General features: G+C 36.0%; 1 protein-coding gene across 5 annotated transcripts in view; it reads left to right on the forward strand.

The window, feature by feature from the left end:
* GABRG2 (gamma-aminobutyric acid type A receptor subunit gamma2) overlaps positions 1 to 9,549 on the forward strand; it is a gene marked incomplete at both ends in the record, with an annotated part of 66,849 nt that extends 57,300 nt beyond the window's left edge. Inside the window, 4 exons of one of the 5 annotated variants that reach the window (XM_084268411.1) lie at positions 3,839 to 3,991; positions 5,711 to 5,916; positions 7,798 to 7,821; positions 9,274 to 9,549. In XM_084268411.1, coding sequence (XP_084124537.1) covers positions 3,839 to 3,991; positions 5,711 to 5,916; positions 7,798 to 7,821; positions 9,274 to 9,549 — 659 coding nt within the window. Of the gene's footprint in view, positions 1 to 3,820; positions 3,992 to 5,710; positions 5,917 to 7,797; positions 7,822 to 9,273 lie in introns of all 5 variants that reach the window. The other 4 variants (XM_084268412.1, XM_084268413.1, XM_084268414.1 and 1 more) reach the window with 4 other exon arrangements.
* Between the last annotated feature and the right edge of the window lie 10,439 nt (positions 9,550 to 19,988).

Consider the following 19,988-nt stretch of genomic DNA (forward strand, 5'->3'; position numbering starts at 1 on the left):
TATAAGTTAGTTTGACCCAGGACCGTTAGGAATAAATCTTTTATAAGGGCCTAAGGTCATGATCACTGGATAGTGGTGCTATGCATCTCCTTTTCAGAATATCTCATACTCTAGAAGTGAATTAAAGCCCATGCACCATGAGGAATCTACAACTTCCATTCAGAGTAGCAGTATGAACACGCAGTGGCTCAAGACAGAACCCTGCCCTGCATCTCATGATCTTCCAAATATGATTGCCAGGAATAAACATTTAGTAGAAAACATACGACAACTATTTATACATGAGGATAAACATGACCTGGAATGCATTTTCCCAAGGGACCGCATTCAGGTTTAAATATATGCCACTGAAGAAACTGATTAACTGGCTGTTGTATCTTCAGATGAAAAAGACTGTGTCTGCCTATACCTACAAGCATAGGTGATTATAGAGGAAAAGAAGAAATACACGTACTCACAGAGAGAGATATGAGCTCTAAATATATTAAGGATTACTTGCTACGCTCTTCAATGTAATAAGATTATTTGTTCCAGGGAAATTTTGCATTTCCTTAAAAACTGAAAAATTATCTAAGTATTATTTTCTAGACATATGTAATTTGTGTAGATACCTTAGAGTGGGCAGCAGGACTGTAAGGTCTCTGGTGAAAGTCTAAGTAATCCAAAATCTTCTAATTAGGGTGCCAAATGTTAAGTACCTTAGTAGGTTGTCTTACAAAGATACTGCCAGACTGCATTATCATTCATTTCTGGAAAAATTCAGAAGTATATTAGCCCTCCAAACACCAGTCTGAGAAGCCTTCTTGCTCTGTTAGACAGTACTGGATAAACAAGAGTCAGACCTCAGGGACAGATTATCAGTTTGCCAGGTGAGGGCTAAGGGATAACACTGAGAGCAGTGGGGGGCCGCTCAGAGGGATCTGTCTTCTCAAGCACCCATTACACATGGTAGAGCCCTGCTGTCCTGGAGATGGCTGAACACCTGAGTGCAGATGGGAAGTGGGTAATGAATTCCCTGTATTGCTTTGCTTTTGTTTCATCTGTTTATCTCAACCCACAAGATTTCTCTGTTGCCCTTCTGATGCTCTCCCTCATCCCACCAGGGCCCAGTGAGGGAGCAGCAAGACAGGACATAGTGACCAGCTGGGATCAAACCATGACAAACATATCCATTAGCAACAAAGGTCTTTACACAAAGAAAGGTGCAATAATAACATTTGTGAGAGTTGAACAAAATTTAAATAACTATAATTTTTAAACTGTTTTTGAACAGAAAAATGTTATTTTTAAACACAGTTGGTTAAGATGTCTAGTATTGGAAAGGAAAAAAAGAGGGAATGTGTTTACTTAGATATAAAACACTTCTACCTGGAGTGCCTCACGTTTGTGTAGCAAATGCTCTGTGACAGGACATTGCTGCTGTTCTGTAGAAACGGATTTGTCCTATGCTGATAGAGAATTCAATGTAATGTCCATTCGTGCTGAATGGAACAAGGTCTTTATATCATTTAAAAAATGCTTCTACATTACAATTTTAACAAAAAAAAGATTTTTATTAATGAGTAAATGTTGAAAAAATGTTATCATAACAGCTTACTCTATAAAAAACTCTCCATCCATTAAGAGAAAAATGCCAACAGGTCTCCAAGGAGACCAGATGATCATCATCAGGTTTTCTAGGAAAACACAATGTGGAAAAGGTCTATAAAATGGAAGGATGGAGACTACTCCCTCTACATACATACATGTAAAATTCATGTTATCCACACCACCATTTGCCTTGGTGTGCATACACTGTAACTGAACAAGAAGAATGCACGAAGTCTTTGCAGTATACCTTGGTCAGGGTCATCTGGATTTATGTGTTTGTTTTCTCAGCACAGGTGATGAATTTTGGATTTTACTCTAATACCTGTAAGAAAGTTCTGGCTTGTATACTAGATTTTGATATTTTCTGAATAAAAGATCCTACAAGTCAGCAGTGCTAGAAGTGCCAAAACAGTTGTGGCAAAAAGACCTGTCAAAGTACAGGACAAAAAAATACAGAGAAAATATAACTTTGATGTATCTTTTCAGCTACTCCAAGAGAGCCTATAGCAGTTGCAGCTTCAGACAAAGCAGCAGTAACAGAAGGAAAATTCTGAGCTAATCTTTGGTACTTAAACATAGATGAGAAAACATTTCACCTCCTTCTTCTGGAATATTTTTTTCTCAACAAACTAACATAACACTGAGCATGAAAACAACCTTCTCCTTAAAACTGTTGGTGTGGAAGTAATACAGCTACTGCTTAAAATAATCTCTACCATACTATAGTGTGAAACAAAAATTGAAATACTAATAATAGATATATGAAGGTGAGTGAATAAAAATATTAATTCTCAAAATTGACAAAATAATCACTTCTCAGGAAGTTAATACATGATCCAGAGAGATGAAGGATGAGTCATACTGCAATTTTATGACTTCACAGCGTTCCGGATCAGTTGTGGTGGGTTTTTTGGGGGTTGGTTGTTCATGTTTTGGGATTTTTTTTATATGAAGGAATTACACATCTAATGCAAACTTATCTGTGAACTATGGGGATAATCAGACTGTAGTTATTAAAATTGGTTGCTCATATTTAGTCATATCTCCTTGTAAACCACACATATATAATTTGGTTTTTAAGTTTTTGGTTTAATCAGAACATAATTAAATTAAAACCAGTTAATCCCTGGGATATGGACATCCACACTGAAAAAAAAACAACCAAAGAAGCACCAGCTGAAAAATGATCTCTGAAGTTTCTTTTGTGACCAGGTTCAAAGGGATTATTCTGGGGAAAATTAAAATTTTAATTATGCCTAGAAACAGAGAACTCAATGTTAACTAAAGGTACTGATCTAAGCAGAATACATATTAGCCACAGAGTCTCTTTGATAGTGCTGGAAAACTATCTCACTGTAAATTTGCAAATCCTATTCTGTTTCAGTTTGAGACTTCTCTGGACTGCATTTCACTGAATTGAGATGAAGTCTTTTGTAGCCTGGGGTTCTGTAGTTCTTCTGCAATCAAGATTTCCCAGGAGTGCTGTAATCTGAAGTAAAGAGGAGCACTAGGGTTTTTTAGTTCAGTAAAAAGACATCAAAACCCGATGCTTTGCTGTATTCCTGAATCCAGATGGAATTTACTTAATAGTTTGAGAGAGGAAGAAAAACCTGGAAAAAGAATTACTAAACTATTGAATGGGAATGATGTGTTATGCACACCGGAGTAACATATAGCTCGGCTTTTGGGGCACTTAGGAGATGTGGGTTCAAGTCCTTTTAGAGGAGGTAATACAACAGAAGGTCTGCAGAAATAAAAAATTAATTATTGACACAGCCTAGCCCTGAAGAATGAGTATGAATAATTTAGAAAGTACATCTGAAAGCATGCATTATTTGAGAGGAGAGCTGAGAGCATGCTGACAGGACAGCATGGTGACTGAGGCTTTGCTGGACCACCATCACTCACTCAACTGCTCTGAGAGGACTATACCAGGCATCTGCAAGTGACGAGGAATGACTTGGGTAGACAGAAGCCCACTGTGCCAGGCAAGGGAGAGTATCCTTGAAATACTTAAGTAAGTGTTACCCAAGTGAAATGGCCATTGTTTAACAATGTGGAAAATCCACAGGTTCTTGAGGTATACCAGTGATGAAAGAGAGGTTTGCATGTATTTGCCATCAGAGTATCTGTAATCAGTTTATTACATATACCCCAGACACAGAACAGGAAAAACCTAACCATTATATAGAAATACTGTCTCTTTTTTTTACATATTATACTACCTCAGTATGCTTTTATTTTACAGGAGACTACGTAGTCATGTCTGTTTACTTTAACCTGAGCAGGAGAATGGGTTATTTCACTATTCAGACGTACATTCCCTGCACACTTATTGTTGTGTTGTCCTGGGTCTCTTTCTGGATTAATAAGGATGCTGTTCCAGCCAGAACATCACTGGGTAAGTTACTTTTATTTCCTGCTTTTCTTCAAACATTATGATGTTTAACTGACACTTCTGTGGATCACCAGTTTGCATATGGCTGGCTGTGTGCCGTAGTGGTACAAAGGTGAGAATACAATACTCAAACTTCTACTTTTGGGACCACCAATCAAACAGACTTCAGGCCACAAAATCAACTGAATTTCATGGTATCTAAAATTCTCTACATGAGAATGAGACATCCATCCAATTAATCAGAATTAGCAATTTCTACAAATTTAGCAACTGTTTGACACAGACCGCCCAAGCTAGCCTTGCCTGTGCAAAGCAGCTGTAGCTGTAAGAATCAGCAAAGTAGAAATACTCAACTAGAGAAAGCAAACCATACTTTCTACTTCTTCATACACAATCCACACAAGTGAGAATCATTTTAATTTTTTCCTTCTGCCTCCTCATTTCTTCACAGCTACAGCACAGAGCACTAGAGTGCAAAATGGACAGCATTTTCATTTCAGAGCTGCCTTGAAAGAAACAAAGGAATAGAAGACCCGTGGCTCCCATGACAAAAAGTTTTGAACGTTTTATTGCCTTTTTCACATCCTCTTCAACAAGAAGTTATAAAATCTGCTTTTAAAAGTAAAAAAAAAAAAAAACCAAACTAATAAAGGCTTTCAGCTGTTATTTTAAATTTTACTTCGATACACAAAACAGACTGGTCCCTCATGTTGAGAATTAGTCTGTCTATGCCACTGAGGAAGTAAAACCAGTGGTATGAAATTAGCCATATAAAATGTGATGGATTTTAACTGTTCTGATGCATTTTTAATGTTCTTCACATCACAGTACAGGGAATAATGTTCTGAAAGAAAGGATGGTGAGACATGTCAGAGTACTTCTCAGTTATAGACTACAGTCACTTATGAAGAACAGAAGAGATACTGCTCTGGCACAGAGAGAAACCTGATGTCAAAGCACTACAATTATAAGGAGCCCTGAGAGACTCTCCATCTTGATATACAAGAAATCACTTAAATAACAGGCAGCAGAGAATTTGTGTGGGGTTAGCATCTTTTGCATACAGCTAGATTGCATTTAGGCAAGAGAAATGAAGTTTTATTTCTTTATGTAGCACACGCACAAATCTACATGTTTTGTCCTGAAGTTCCTGCTGGATTACATGTTTTCTTAAGAATTTTCCTTAATTTCTACCTCACACGGCTTCAAGCGTGTCTTCTACTGACGCTGGTATCACCATCCTGCAACTAAGCAGCAGCAAAACATCCCAATAGCACAAAAATTTTGGCCTTTCCAAAATGGAGTAAAGTGATTTTTAACCTCTGTCACGACTTTCTCATTATGACACAAGTTGTCTTCTGTTTAGCTCTGTTTAAAGATTTGAGTACAAAACCCCTAAAATTAAATTGCTCAATTAAAGGCCCCTAGGAATAAAATACAAAATTTAAAAACTAAGTTAAATTTCTTACAATCAGACCATATCTAATCAAATATTCTGCAGAGCAACACTTGCGGTATGTCATGCAAAAAAAGTTTCCTACTCTGTGCTAATCCTTGAAGCTCTCCTGTAACCCACATCTCACTGCTGGAATGTGCTGTTTAATATCTTTGCTATTTGTTTTAACTCCAGGCATACTTCAGAAAGTCAGAGAGAGATAACTGGCAAAATAAGTTTGTTACTTGAAGTCATTGTATTTCTGTTGTTTTCTATTTATCTACCAGGTATCACAACTGTCCTGACAATGACCACCCTAAGTACAATTGCTCGTAAATCTCTTCCCAAAGTCTCCTATGTGACAGCAATGGATCTTTTTGTGTCAGTCTGCTTTATTTTTGTTTTCTCTGCACTGGTGGAGTATGGAACTTTGCACTATTTTGTCAGCAACAGAAAGCCAAGCAAGGATAAAGACAAAAAGAAGAAAAATCCAGTATGTATTTTTTTACTATCAATTTAATTAGGCTTTCTGAGAAAGCATTTAAATACCCTCTTTCTACTTGTACTTTCTTTTCAGACCTTATTATTACATATATACTTCTCCTTTGTATTAATAGGAATGCAAATATTCACCTTGAAAGTGAAAAGCTCATATATTACAGTTGTCAGGATGCTAGAAAAACTAATTTCTTAGAATAAGGATCCTTTTAACCAAAGCGTTCTGCAAATCATATCACCAAATTCATTATGTCATAGACAGAGTTCTTATTGTGACCTTTAAGGAAGAGCTGTCAGTTTCTCTGTCCGAGCTGTAACAATATTCTCTGCCATTAGTTTATGTCCATATTATTGACATGACTGTTTTTCTTATTATCAGGACTACAGTTAAACTTTTATATTCTAACTACCAAGTCTGCTTTTTCTGATTTCTCCTTAAGAACCTGTTTCCTTTTCATTGTTTCTTTATCTTTTTTCTTGTATTTCTTACCTTCTTTATCTACTTCTCTCCTTTAGAAAGTGAGTTGGCTATCAGATGACAATGTTGCTTGTGGATGCATGCTACACAACTATAAAGAGAAATTATATAATAGACATAATTAAAATAAAATTACCATCAGTAGGGACTTGGGGTTTTTCCCAGATAGAGAAAAAGTTTGTTTACTTTGTTCCAGAAGGTATCTTCTTGCCTTTTGCAACTGAGCAGAAAATTCTGAATTGTCTAGAAACTCTGGGGTAAAAATATTAGTGTAAAATCCTAGGGGGAAAGCTAGCTTAATTGTCTAAAACAACCCCCAAAACGATCCAAATATGCCTGTAAAGAATGTGAAGAACAAGTGCTTTACATGAATAGTGAGTATTTTCAAATCCGTTTCAGGCATCTAAGAAACAGTGAAGTCACTGGGATTTGCTCTGTTAAAATCTTCCAGGACTTATGAAGATACTCTCTCTGAGTTTTAACATGCAGCACAAAAATAATATTGAACAAAAAAAAAATAGTAAAGAATCTTTTATAACACACTATTGCTATAATTTCAACTTAAAAAGCTATTGAGAAGTAAACTCAGGAAAAAACTAAAAGGAGAAAAGGACTCTCTAGTGGCTAAACAGGCAGGAAAATATCTATAAGACTAGAGAGGAAGAAATCTCACCCTCCCCTAACTTTAGGTATGCTAAAGTTGGATTGGATCACATGCCTCTCTTTTGGTCAAATGAAAGAGGCACTTCTGGAGGGTAATGCATCCTGGCCTGTCTGTGGGGGAAATAAAAGGCTGGCTGTGTCCATGTATGTCCTTCGCAGGCTATTAAAGAAACAAAGATAAACTACCTCAAATTTAGTTGTCTCATTTAAACACCTCTATATAAGTGCAGATTACTTGTTCTTTACATTTTTTATACGTGAGCATTTGGGGACAAAGAGAACTACAAATGATTGCCTGGATCCTAATCACAGAGTCTAAGAAACTTAAAATTAGAGCGTTCGGGACCCAGCCTTCAGGTAAAAAGAAGTTTTGTTTTTCTCTCTCAAAAAATGTTTTTATAAGCTGTGAACGGTCTCTTACAAAAGAGTTCAGCATAAAAGATTGTAATTCCCTGGGAATATTAAAAAAATCTAAAAGGACTTTGATATCTTTGGTCTTCAGCCCAGATGTAGTTACAAGACAGTGCCAAGTCAAACACATGGGGGTTTCATGTTACAGATATTTGTTTAAATTGCTATTATGCCAACCTTTCTATAAATTTAGTTCTTTTTGACTTACTATGTTTTAGAAACATATTTTTAATTTACATTATTTTTGTCTCTTTCTTTCTTTCCTTTCTTTCTTTAATTTAAACCAAAACCCTCTGATTCTCTTTTCTGTCTACAAAATGAAAGCTTCTTCGGATGTTTTCCTTCAAGGTATAATGTTTTTTGGAATGGAAATTCACTGCATGCGACTGCTGAATTTAACTAGTAGAGCTTATATGAGAGTGGTGTTTTGTTTTAGTTTTTTTTTTTAATGAGACACCTAAGCATTCTACTCAAGGTAACTTCCTAATCAAGTAGAATGGTTACTTATTTCTAAACAATTTGTAGAGTTGATTCAGCAGCCCAAATACTATTCACTATGGTTCTGAACTTAGCCAAGTTCTAGAGTGACCAGCACTATTGGATCGCATGAATTAAGAAAGCTTAATGTTGAAACATTTCTGCCCTTCTCTTTCTCAATTTGCCATGGGATCCAATAGCACAGCAGAAACCTAAAGTACACCCTTTTGGAACTCAGCTCTGACCTCACCTTTTCAACCTTTGTGATTTCACTCCAAATTATAGAACCAGATGTGTTCTGATGTTGACCTGAATAAAATTCAATGTCATCATCAATTACTCAAATGCTGTTCTTTATGCAAAAAAGTCAGAGTTTTGAAAGGGTTTAAGATGCACATATATTGATGTGGATCAACACACTCTTAGCAATTACCAAATCTATCTAGCTATCTTCCACCTTATCTTCATTCAGAAATGCAGAGATTTCATAAAAAGCCCACAAAACAAACAAAAAACATGGAAAAATGAAGCCACATAAAAGAAAAGCCAACAAATTTACATATTTATGGAATGGAATTATTGTTCTTTCATCCTAATAACTATGAGCAGGAAATTTCAATGCCTGTCATCTGACTGTTCACCAAATGTTCAACTGCGATTTAAATGCTTATTTTGCTCAATTAATTTCAATTCTATATGTGTGTGTGTATATATGTACAGCTACCATACAAAATCTGGAACATGTTGAACCTTCTAGTTGGTGCACATTAATAGATGGTGAACTACATATATTCAAACAAGTGGAGAGTCTTACAGAGATTCTCTTAACTTTATTCAAAAGACCCAGCTTTTGCCTTTTTTCCTGTATATCTATTTGTCTGAACAAGAACCAGCCCTAACCTAAAATCCTGCATTTCCAATTGGTTCTTTCAGTTCCTCTCATGTGCAATACAGAAATTCTATCCAGCTATCAAACAGCTATGTAAAATATAGAACATAAAAAAAGACTAAAAAAAAAAAGCATCAATTACATTCCTGAATGTTTCCTTTAACCTCTAATATTTCTTTAGTTTGGCTTTAAAGCTAACTGTCCATAGCTGTTAACTTCATACTAGTATGTGCTGCTTTCCTGTAAAGTGTATGATGCAACTGACTTTACTAAGTTCAAGGTAACGTTACTATTAGAACTCCTCAGCAATTTCCCATGTACCCCATGCAAAATCATCATTCACATGTTGACCATTAGTCTCTAGCTCCATGTTGGTCTGGTGAAAATAACAGAGTGTCTCCCTCCTGCCATCTTTTTCTGCCACTCCACCTTAGGCACCTACAATTGACATCCGGCCTCGATCAGCTACTATTCAAATGAACAATGCTACACACCTCCAAGAAAGGGATGAAGAATATGGGTATGAGTGTCTTGATGGCAAGGACTGTGCCAGTTTTTTCTGCTGCTTTGAGGATTGTCGAACAGGAGCATGGAGGCATGGCAGAATACACATCCGCATTGCCAAAATGGACTCCTATGCCCGCATCTTCTTCCCAACTGCCTTCTGTTTGTTTAACCTGGTGTATTGGGTATCATATCTTTACCTTTAAAAGCAGAAGGAAATCAGTGATACGAGCCTTACTCACTGAGTTTCTTAGAGAGATGGTTTCCTATGTCCACTTGAAGTATATACAATGTGCTTTATAGTGGTCTGAATTCTTTAGTGCCATAATCCAGTAAATATCGATCACAACATTTGTCCAAAAATTGCCATCAGGTTATTGTGAATTACATGTCCATTCAACATGCTGAAATAATTTGAAATAAGAATCATATAAACAGGTAAAACACAGCTATACCTGCTGGAATAGAGAGAAATAGAACAGCCAGGGCAAGGGGAGCATGGCAACATCACTTAATAGTTGGTAGTGCTATTTCGAACAGGAGTGACAGAGGCAAGAATTCCCAGGTTAAGTGCTGTACAGTTTGTTAACATTGGCTATAATTATGCTATAGCTTTATTCTCTGTGGGCTTTTCTTTTTGGAAGAGTCATCTCTCACTTTGAATAGGTATTATTACGCTAGAAAAGTAACTTCTACTCCCACCAAGATAAAAATAGACTTTTCCTTTTGCCATCCCTTTAAGAGCACATGTACAATGCTGTAAATACTTCAATACCTTGTAGTACATAAAGTCTAGTGCATGCATCTTTTGGGGGCCAAAATAAATGAAACAAAGGTACCATAAAGTTTTGTCTTTTATTTTGTGTCTCTGGATGTGCTATTGTAATATGAAATGTGGACTTTTCTTTCCTTGAAAAATTACCCCTTTCCCTCATGCATGGAAGATCCAAGCAGAAAGCACTTTCATGTAAGACATTAGAGAAGCCTTAAGGAGTCAAATAAATAACATGTAGACAAATCTGTATGGCCAATATAATAGCTCATAAAGTATACTGTATGTGTCTGCTGCAGTTGTAGCCTTCATTCTCCATTGATAATGTTGCTATATTTCAACCGAATTTCCAGTAATTATACATTGCAAGATCAGCTTCTGAATTTAATCCATGTGCTTCTATGGTTATTTTCCCATGTTGAGCTCTACTGTTTTCCTTACACAAGTGTTTGTGGAGATTTTTTTTGTTTATGGTTTGGTTCTTTTTTTAAGTCTTTAATCCCAACCAGGAAATAACTTTTATTCTAGATATTATTTTTACATAAGAGCTTCAAGTTAATTTGGAAACATTAGATTTTGTATTCTATATCCACACACAATTCGCTGCTCATTCATGTCCTTGATCAGCAATAGCTGTTGTCAGTGCTGCTTTTCACTTGGTGAGTACCTTTACTGAAACAAACCTTACCATGGCTAGCACAGCTCATAGATATCCTTGAAAAGGGGACAAAGGGTGTCTTGGCTACTAAACCATACGTATGCAGTTTATGTGTATTTAAATACCTTCAACCCACCTACCTGGGTGAATCTTGAAAACCATTTATCTGCTGGTTTTCAGAACCTATATGATGCTAAATTATGCAACCTTAAGCACATGTAAATATGACTGACCTTTTTTTTAATTGTCAAAGATGCAAAATGTCACCTCCAAGAAAGTCGGCTTGCAGATTGAAACAGGGAGGTATATAACTCAACACTACAGAATTATTAATAGCTAAAATGGAGGAAAATGAAAGTTTTCCAATGTTTGTATAGTTTTGGAAATAAAAATGTATAAAAAAGGAATAATTCTAGATCATCAACTGCTCCTTGTCCAATGTATTTGAAAACATTTTAATAAAGGAATTGCACACACCTGTGGAATTTTTCAATAAAACTGCTGCACTCAGTTTCAGTTTGGTTGTGGTAAGTTTGTTAAAAGCATGCTTCCAGGCCAGGACTGCTCGACTGGTTTGATTCATCAGCTGCCTAAATATCGGTGACTATAATGTTCATAACCCTCTGCATTGTCTCATTTTATAGTTAGCTGGTTCAGCCACATAACTTTCAAGGATGGAGATGAAATCTTTAAAACCATTTTTGAAAATTATCTTATTCTTGAAAAACTATTAGAATCACTGAATTGGAAGTATTCTAATGAAGAGAGATAACCTTTCTTTATCTTCTTAGAGACTGTCTCCTTTCCCTGAATGATGTCAATCATCTCCCATGTGAAAATCTGTTTCAGCTGGTGCCAGACAGATGACTAATTCATTTATTTTTTTAGGTTTTTTTTCTCATTGGTCAGTGATTTAACAGCTTTCTGTTAGTTCCTTGTAGTGAATAAGAATAGCTTATGTTACACATTTCCAGTTTCATTTTTTCCCCTGGAAATTTTCCCTGCTACAAAATAGGTTTTATACAGATCATCATGAATCTCAGCCCAAACCAGCCCTTTAATTCCAAGTCCTTAAACTATTCCGAGTCCAGTTAAAGTATTTGGATTTTTTTTTTTTTTTCAAAGTCTGTGAAATTAAGGATTCAGGGACCCATCACCCTAGTTCAGCCATCAGACTAGATGTGCCTATTAACAGTCCATGACACTGAAGAATCGGATGCAACGTTCAGGAACAAATCGACCAGATCCCTCCCTTGTGCAAACTGGCCTTCTCCTTCCAGCAAGGGGGGAGTTTAGTTAAGTTTTATACATCTCAATAATGCAAACCACACAAAATGGAAAAACATACCACCCCTGCAGTTAAGGAGATGAGTGAACCTTTCTCACCATGTATTATATACAAAATAAAGGAAATGAGCCCTTAATCAAAACCTCAACTCAACCTCCTGCCAAACATATTTATGTCATTTGACATTTTCTGAAAAATGGGGGAAAACAGATGAGATTCTAAAGGACAGTTCGTGGAAAAACATGTAATTCCCAGTGAGAAAAATGACACCAAAGCACAATCTAGTGATAAATAAACAGAAAGTGCAGTGTTCCTCTGAACAGAGTTTATATTATCTTTCCAGCACAGAATCAAAAGATGACATTTGTATTGTAAAGCCAGATCGACACCACAGCAAACAAAATATCAAGTGAAACAGCATTTAGGTATGATAAGGGTTGCTATTTCTAAGAAAACTGCTCAGAAGCCTATGTATATAGGCACATTCACACATATTGTATATAAAATATTACTATATACATTATATGTATTAACTCTCCCAGTAACACTCACTCCATATGCAACAGAGTTAAAATATTTTCAAGCTCATCACACTGCAGATAATTACTACTGCTCTGGGATATGTCTGAGGATGCTCAGATGGTCACAAGGAGTTTTGCCCAGTATACATGTGTATATATATACTATGTATATATATATATTCCAAGAGTATGTAGATGTCCTGACGAAGACAAGACGTTCTTGTCCCAGGTATTATGTCATATATACATATCAAAAGAGAACACCCTCAAAGGGTCTATAAACCTTTATACATTTAAAACATTTACAAACTCCAGTTTGTAGATAAGGAGCTGGTGTTCAGAGAGATAATGTGAGTCAACAATAGTTCTCCCTTTTTCAGTGTTAGGCAAACACAAAACACTGCACTTTATCAAACCAGTATTGAATACCACATTTTCTAAAGGTGCAGTTCTCAGAACAGATTATATACATACACACACACCCCTCCCCCTCAAAAAAGGAGGGAAAAAAAACCCAAAGCAACCCAGAAGTGTTTTGGGGTGGTTTTTTTTTGTTTGGGTTTTTTTTTTTAAATTCACTAATTTCTACCTCATCTTTCCACAGACACATAAATCACATAAATCTATATAACATAAATGGTCTGGTCCAATACACTATGTGCATCAGTTCCATTTGTTACAGCAGCAAATATTTGCCCCCAAAGGCCTTCAGTCTAAAAGCACAGATAGAAAAAGAAAATAGAATAGTTATGGAAAAAAAAGGGGGGAAGGTGGGGGCATGGAATGTATATAGTTCTAGATCATTTACCTTACCAGAAAATCTGGGTTTTGTTGGATAATGGCAGAAATAAGCTTTACTTTGGGATTTGAAAGAAGATAAACAGTGATTTTTTACAGGTTTGCTGAAGTGTTTCTCATGGTGCAGAGGAAAGACAGGACTAAAAGTCTGTGGGAGAACCTGGTAGTTGAGGAATGAATGTCAGGTGTGACTATGACACAGCTTGAAGTTAAGGGTGAGTTGATCTGCTCTATCCAGCCTGCAGATGAGATCTGAATTTGAGCAGAAAACAAAAGAATTTGCTGAATTATGTAAGAATCATCTACACTAATGGGCTAAAGAGGTAGCCTGAATCAACAAGACAAGACAACAATTCAGTACGATTCATAGAAAATAAAACAAGGTCAGAATAATGAAATCTGTAGCTCTGAACTGAAGAGTGTTTAGGGCTCAGGCTTCTTCTACATGGATGAGGAACCAGGTTTTGGTGATGCTGTGAAAAATAAAGCCTGTCCATGGGGTTATGCAGCTGGAAGAATAAAGCCTGTTATTTTCAGCTAAAGGATCCAAGGCAGAATCCAATAGTAAGTATGAACACAAGTAGTAAAAAAAAAAAAAATAAAGGAGTCATCTAAATGAAACTTAATTACAGCCCAGGGGAAAAAAAGTGACACTTTAAAATGCAAGTATTGTCCTTCAAACAAAATTTAAGTTGCTTTGCAAAGATAATTTAATTAAATCTTATTAAAAACTTCACAGGTAAATCAGTTTATTATACCTAGGAGAGATCTATTGTTCCATTTCTAAAAATGAAAAGCCTATGCACTTTCCTTCCTTATTTAGAAGGATCCTGTAGATGAAAAGATTTACACTTCCTACTTAGCCATGACTGTTTTTTCTTTTAAAGTCAAGATTTACAATGGAAAACATATCTGTTAAATATGTAAAAGAAAGTTCATGACCTTTAAAAGATCTTGAATAACAGACATGAACTAAAAGCTTTGCTTATAAGTCAGCAAACCCCTTTGAATAATTCATTCCAGAATGTTGAATTAGTTCAGAAAAACATATTTTAAAAGGTTGCCTCTTCTATAGGGGGGAGGGAAAGCACAGTGTGGTAAGACTGAATAAGATTTTCTCATTTGGACTCACATAAAATTCACATTGATTAACAAAATTAGACAATAGAAAATAAATGAAAAATGATTTATATTCCTTTTATTCAGCCAGCATGAAAAACATTAGAGATACTGATCTTTCCACTGAAGACATGCTTTTTGATACTGGCATATTGAAATCTATATCTGATAAGGTCTAATCAACCATCACTCTCTTTAGAATTCTCAGGTATATGCTTTAAGCCTAACTATAGATTCAGTCATTTTGCTGTGAGGAGCCTAACCTTAATTTACCCAAAGGTAAAGATCCCTCCCCCAAAAAACCTCCAAGCCAAGATTTCTGATTTCATTCCTAAAATGAAACACAATCACGTAGAGACATCTAATGTATTTAACAGACATCTATAAGAATAATAGATGAGACTATAAATTACTTGAAAGTCAGATAGACGTGCTAGAGAAGATACAGCACATCTGGATATGTTGGATAATTTGATTAAAAGAACAAACAAAACAAAAAAAGAAAGCTTACCATGACCAATAAAAAAAGTCTGGGTGTTTGTATTAATAAAACAAATAATATTCATAAATTTTCAGAATTCATTTCAGTGTTTCCCTTAAGACTAGAAATGAAAGATTAGGCTGACAATTTCAGCAATTATATAATCACACAAACCTATAGAGATTTCACAGATTTTTCTGCTCCTCATTCTTTTTCTCCTTATATCAGTGCTCTTGAATTTGCTGCCACAATGAGATTTCTTGTAGAAAAAGGCAATTTTCCTTTTGCTCATTCTAGTTCTTTTGCCCTCACTGAAAATTCACCTGAATTTAATAGCTTTGCTGCTTATCTAGCAGCTCTGGATCTTTCTTGCATGCATAATGCTTCTGTCTCATAAATCACCATCCTCAGAGCTTCACCCAAATTCATGATTCCATTTCAACTCTGAAAAATTATTGTAATTTGAAAACTAACACTTTTAAAGAAACTGCAGAGAAGTTGTAAAGTCAATGGACTCAATATTAGGAAGCTAAGAAGAGATGAGACAGACCTATTGCCAATTTCACGTTGTCTTTATTTTACTTTCAGAAGAGCTGATGCCAGATTTCACTAAGGCCCAGTCTCTCTACACTGAATTGTAATAGCTCAGAGAGTACTTGTATTGGCAGTATGTAAACCCTGACAACACCTAGCCATGGCACAAATCAATAAAGCTGTACCAGCCCCATAGAGCAGCACCCCTGCTGGTGTCAAGCACCTGAGGATGCTCTCTACAGATGCTGAAGCTGCTTGAATATTTCTGGAGAGCAAAGAAAACAGCCACACTGAAACATTCATTTCAATTGTCATTAACTCCTTCAATCCCCAAGTAACACTTCATGAGCATTACTCAGCTGCCCTTCCTGGTTCCAGTAGCTTTGCCAGTTTCTTACAAGTCTTCAGCAGCAATTTTGGAAAGATAGACACCAACTGAACAGGTCCTGGATGGCCCTTAGGAGTCTCAATGTCAAACAATTACAGGGACAGACTACACAGGGATGAGAGAAGGCAGTTTACTAAACGTTATAATGTTCAAATCACTACAAAACACTTGTTCTTAATCTCAAATACTTGGGAAGTAGAAAAAAATGTCAAGAATAAAAACACTCAATAAAATGAAACTGCAAGAGCAGCTTAAAAAAAATGGTCATTTAGTTGTAAAGCTGGTTTCCTGCCTTTATTTCTGTGGAATATTTTGCAAAAATTACCACAGGAAAAAGAAAAAAAACCCAACAAGAATTCTGTACAAAACCACAAAGACTATTAAGTACACCTCTGTTTTTAATTTGTCAAAATCAAGTTTACTTTTAAATTTACTGTAGAAAGACTCCAAATTAGACTTTTTGCAAAGGTGAGCGAGCAACAGGAAGTGTGACTGTACTTGTTCTGCTCCACTCTGGTTCCCACAGACCATTTGGACAGACAGGTCCAAACAGGTGGCTTCATTGAGAGAATGGGGAAACACACAACCTCATATCACACATTTATCCAAATTCTGTACAATAGAAAACAAAACTGTGCCAAAGAAACCACCTTGCAAACTCCTAATATGCATGGAGAGATTTGTTTCCACCTACTCTGTATGATCTGCCATAGCAGATCAGAATTTTCTCTATTTGAAGAGCCATCTTGTTCTAGTACATTAGTCTTTGCTTTAATAAAATCCCATTTTAGTCACTGGAAGCCCTTTCTGTCCTTTGGAGCACTCACTTTAAAGAAAAGGTAGGACAGTTCCCCCTTCCAGCTGTCACTGACCTTATACCCTACCTCTTGTGTGCAAAGTAACAAACCCAAACCCCAAACGTGTCTGATAGCAAGACTGAACAGAGCTCTCAAAAATTTTATGAGATTCTTTTATCCAAAAAACACAGCTTTCTTCCAAAATCCTCTCAGAAGCCTTCTCACCTGCCCATGAAGAACCCTAGAAGAATGGTTCTCATTAAGGGTGTTGCAACTTGTGTAAGCAGCTGTGTGTTCCACTAGCATATCCTGTCCATTGCCTTGCTGAATTATTACTCACATGCTACCTGGTGCCTTCTCACTCGTGTTTGCTGGTCCAGTGCTCCTGAACCAATGCACGACACCAGTTCCTGGCAGCATGTACAATCATCATGTGGAACAGGTAGAATGGTTAGAATGGCACAGCACCAATGAGGAACAGGAGAACCTGTTAATGATTCAGTGTTAAAGCTAGCAACAGTTATTTGCAAACTTGGTTTCTACACATAATGGTCAGAATGAGAAGGCTTTGTTAATTACTCTCTACCACCCTTGTTTGGCTTCTGGCTGCTCCTCTTAGTAATGGTAGCAGTTGGGACTGGAAATGGCCAAAGTGTAAATAGTAGCATGCATCTTGTCTGTAATTGGGTATTTTAGAGCTATTGTGAAGGCAACAAAAACACAGGATGCCTGCCCAGAGAAATTTAAGTGGTTAGCTGTGCTCAAGATCTCTGAAATTTGAGAATCACATCATCCATTTGTTTTGTTTGATTTTGTCCTTTAAAATTCATCCCAAACCTGAAATAAGATATGCTATGGTAGAATTTCCTGGGAGATGAGCTGGCTACAAGCTCATTGTGTGAGCAAATAATTTAGTCTCCAGAGTTTATTTTTCTTACCTGTATAGAAGAACAACCAGTAGCAATGAGCAGTTAATGCATACAAACAGGCTTGGATTATGTAAACAGATTGAAGTTCACATCCCATGAACATTTGAGATAATTGTAAAAACTCTTTGGAGGATTTTTCCAAGTAAGTGCTGAGTATTATGTTATTGCTCCTTCTACCTTCCCTCCCACTCTCCTTAGCACGTTGGCACAGAAGGAGCTAGCCCTCAGTACACTTGAATTCACATGTGGTACAAAGAAAGACTACAGTCTCCTTCCCAAAGATGCCATTACTTTACCCTGTCTTTCAGGGGAAAAAAACCTCAACAAACCAAAACATAGAAAAGGCATTTGGGGAGCTTTTAAAATAGGAAAAAAAACTTTAACTCTGCAATCAACTACTTGTTCTTTATTTGTTTTAAAAGAAATCATAGAAAATTAAGAAGCTGGTAATTTAAAAAACTGGTCTTGGTAGACTAAGACTATCATGTCCTGTGAGAAGTGCTCTAGATCCTTACATCATGTTGATTACTAGTACATTTAAATAAGTTTACCCTGTCTGAATAATTTCTTACAGTTCCAATAAATGGATGGACACTTTGATGTTGGCTAGAAAACGTATTCAATGAACATTTTGAAACAGAAAAGGAAAATATCAGTTTTTCAATTTTAGTAACAAAAACCTTATTAACTTTTAAAGATTCGTTTAATTCATAGGTAGCAGAAAAAATATTAATCAAAATGCTAATCAAAATCATTCATACTATAGTAGAACAGAATGCATTTTGGAAAGATATAGAGCACAACATCCGGTTTCTGAAGACACTCAGCAATTAGTGTCAGTTGTGAGGAATAATATGCTTTTCAGAGAATTAAAATATAAAAGGAGTCCTTTACTTATTAAGAAAAAAATGGAAATAATTACATAGGCGATGAAAATAAAAATAAAGCAGGTGAAAGAACTCTCTCTGAAAATATGGTAAAGTAACAGAACCCCTAAAGTAAAAAACTCACTAGATATATTTTAAGTGTTAACACACTTGAAAAAGTTTACATTCATCTTTGAATCTGAAATAATTATTAAAAAACAGAACCACTGGACAGCTATTTCTCTGATATCAATGGATACATTCCCCAGCTGAAGGTAAGTAAGTGTCTTTACTTAGCTCTGTAGATCTATATTTTTATTTTATCTTTTTCAGAAAGAGACACAAATCATCTCCCTAAAGCTTCCTTAAACATAATTTCTTTTTAATTGAATCTCATTTTACCTGTTCCTTAGTACGCTTAGACAACCAAAATTAAAGAGAAGTTAGAACACTAAAAACCCCATGTATCTCAGACACTTAATCATCTATGTGAACTTCAGAATCAATTTTTTTTCATTTTCTCCAGCGCTTTTAAAGAGAAAACACTGACATTTCATTGTAACATGTTGGAAAAGTGAAGGGAAAATAGCCTTTCAACTGCACCTAGTGACTTTCTGTTATATGCCCATTTTTGTAACTCGCCTAAGTTCCCCCACCTATATGAGCAAAGATATACCACATAAGCATACAAGTGCAGAAAACTATTTTAACCTGTGTTAGCAAAACCAGAACCATCTCTGTGTTGTGACCTGTGCCATTTAATAGGAGATTTTGGGGACTATACACAAGCTCACAAAGATATGTAAATGAGCATAAAGGGACAAATGCAAAAGACAGTTACAAGCTTCTTTATAAGTTGTTAATTATTCTTTCCTCTTCTCAGATTGTTAGACACGTACATACAGAATTAAAACACATCAGTTCAGTGATACATTCTCTCTTTCAAACACTTCCTTATATGAAACTAAATATTAAGGTGCATAAAAAGGCAACAATAATCACCAATAATTCTCCCTCATACCTTTAGCTCTACTACTTCACCCTGAAAATGCCATTTGGGTATACGGTCTTCTTAAGTAATCCTTGGATTTGTCAAACTGGAAGTTTTGCAGCAAATATTGCAAACAAGAAAGTGTTCCATTCTATGAGATTCATAAACATTAACCAAATATTTTATGTGCAATACTGTGCCACCTGGCTACGTTCTGACAGTAGGTGAAGCATTGCTTTCCATTTTCAAACTTTCTAGCAAACTGCCTAACCCCATTAAGGAGGGAAACAGCATGAATGTCCCCACAAGACAGAGGCAGCCCTACTTGTCTCTAGCAATTTTTGGTTTGGGTTTTTTTTTTTTTTTGCAGGTTGGAGGATGATATACAGATACATTATTGGTTCTCTTTGGAAACTAAAAATCCCCTTTACCTGATGTTAACAAAACCTACATCAACTTATAACCTATGTACAGGATCTTTTAGCTTATTTACCACTCTCATA

The sequence above is a fragment of the Gallinula chloropus genome (genome assembly GCF_964237585.1).
Source record: "Gallinula chloropus genome assembly, chromosome: 10".
NCBI lineage: Eukaryota > Metazoa > Chordata > Aves > Gruiformes > Rallidae > Gallinula > Gallinula chloropus.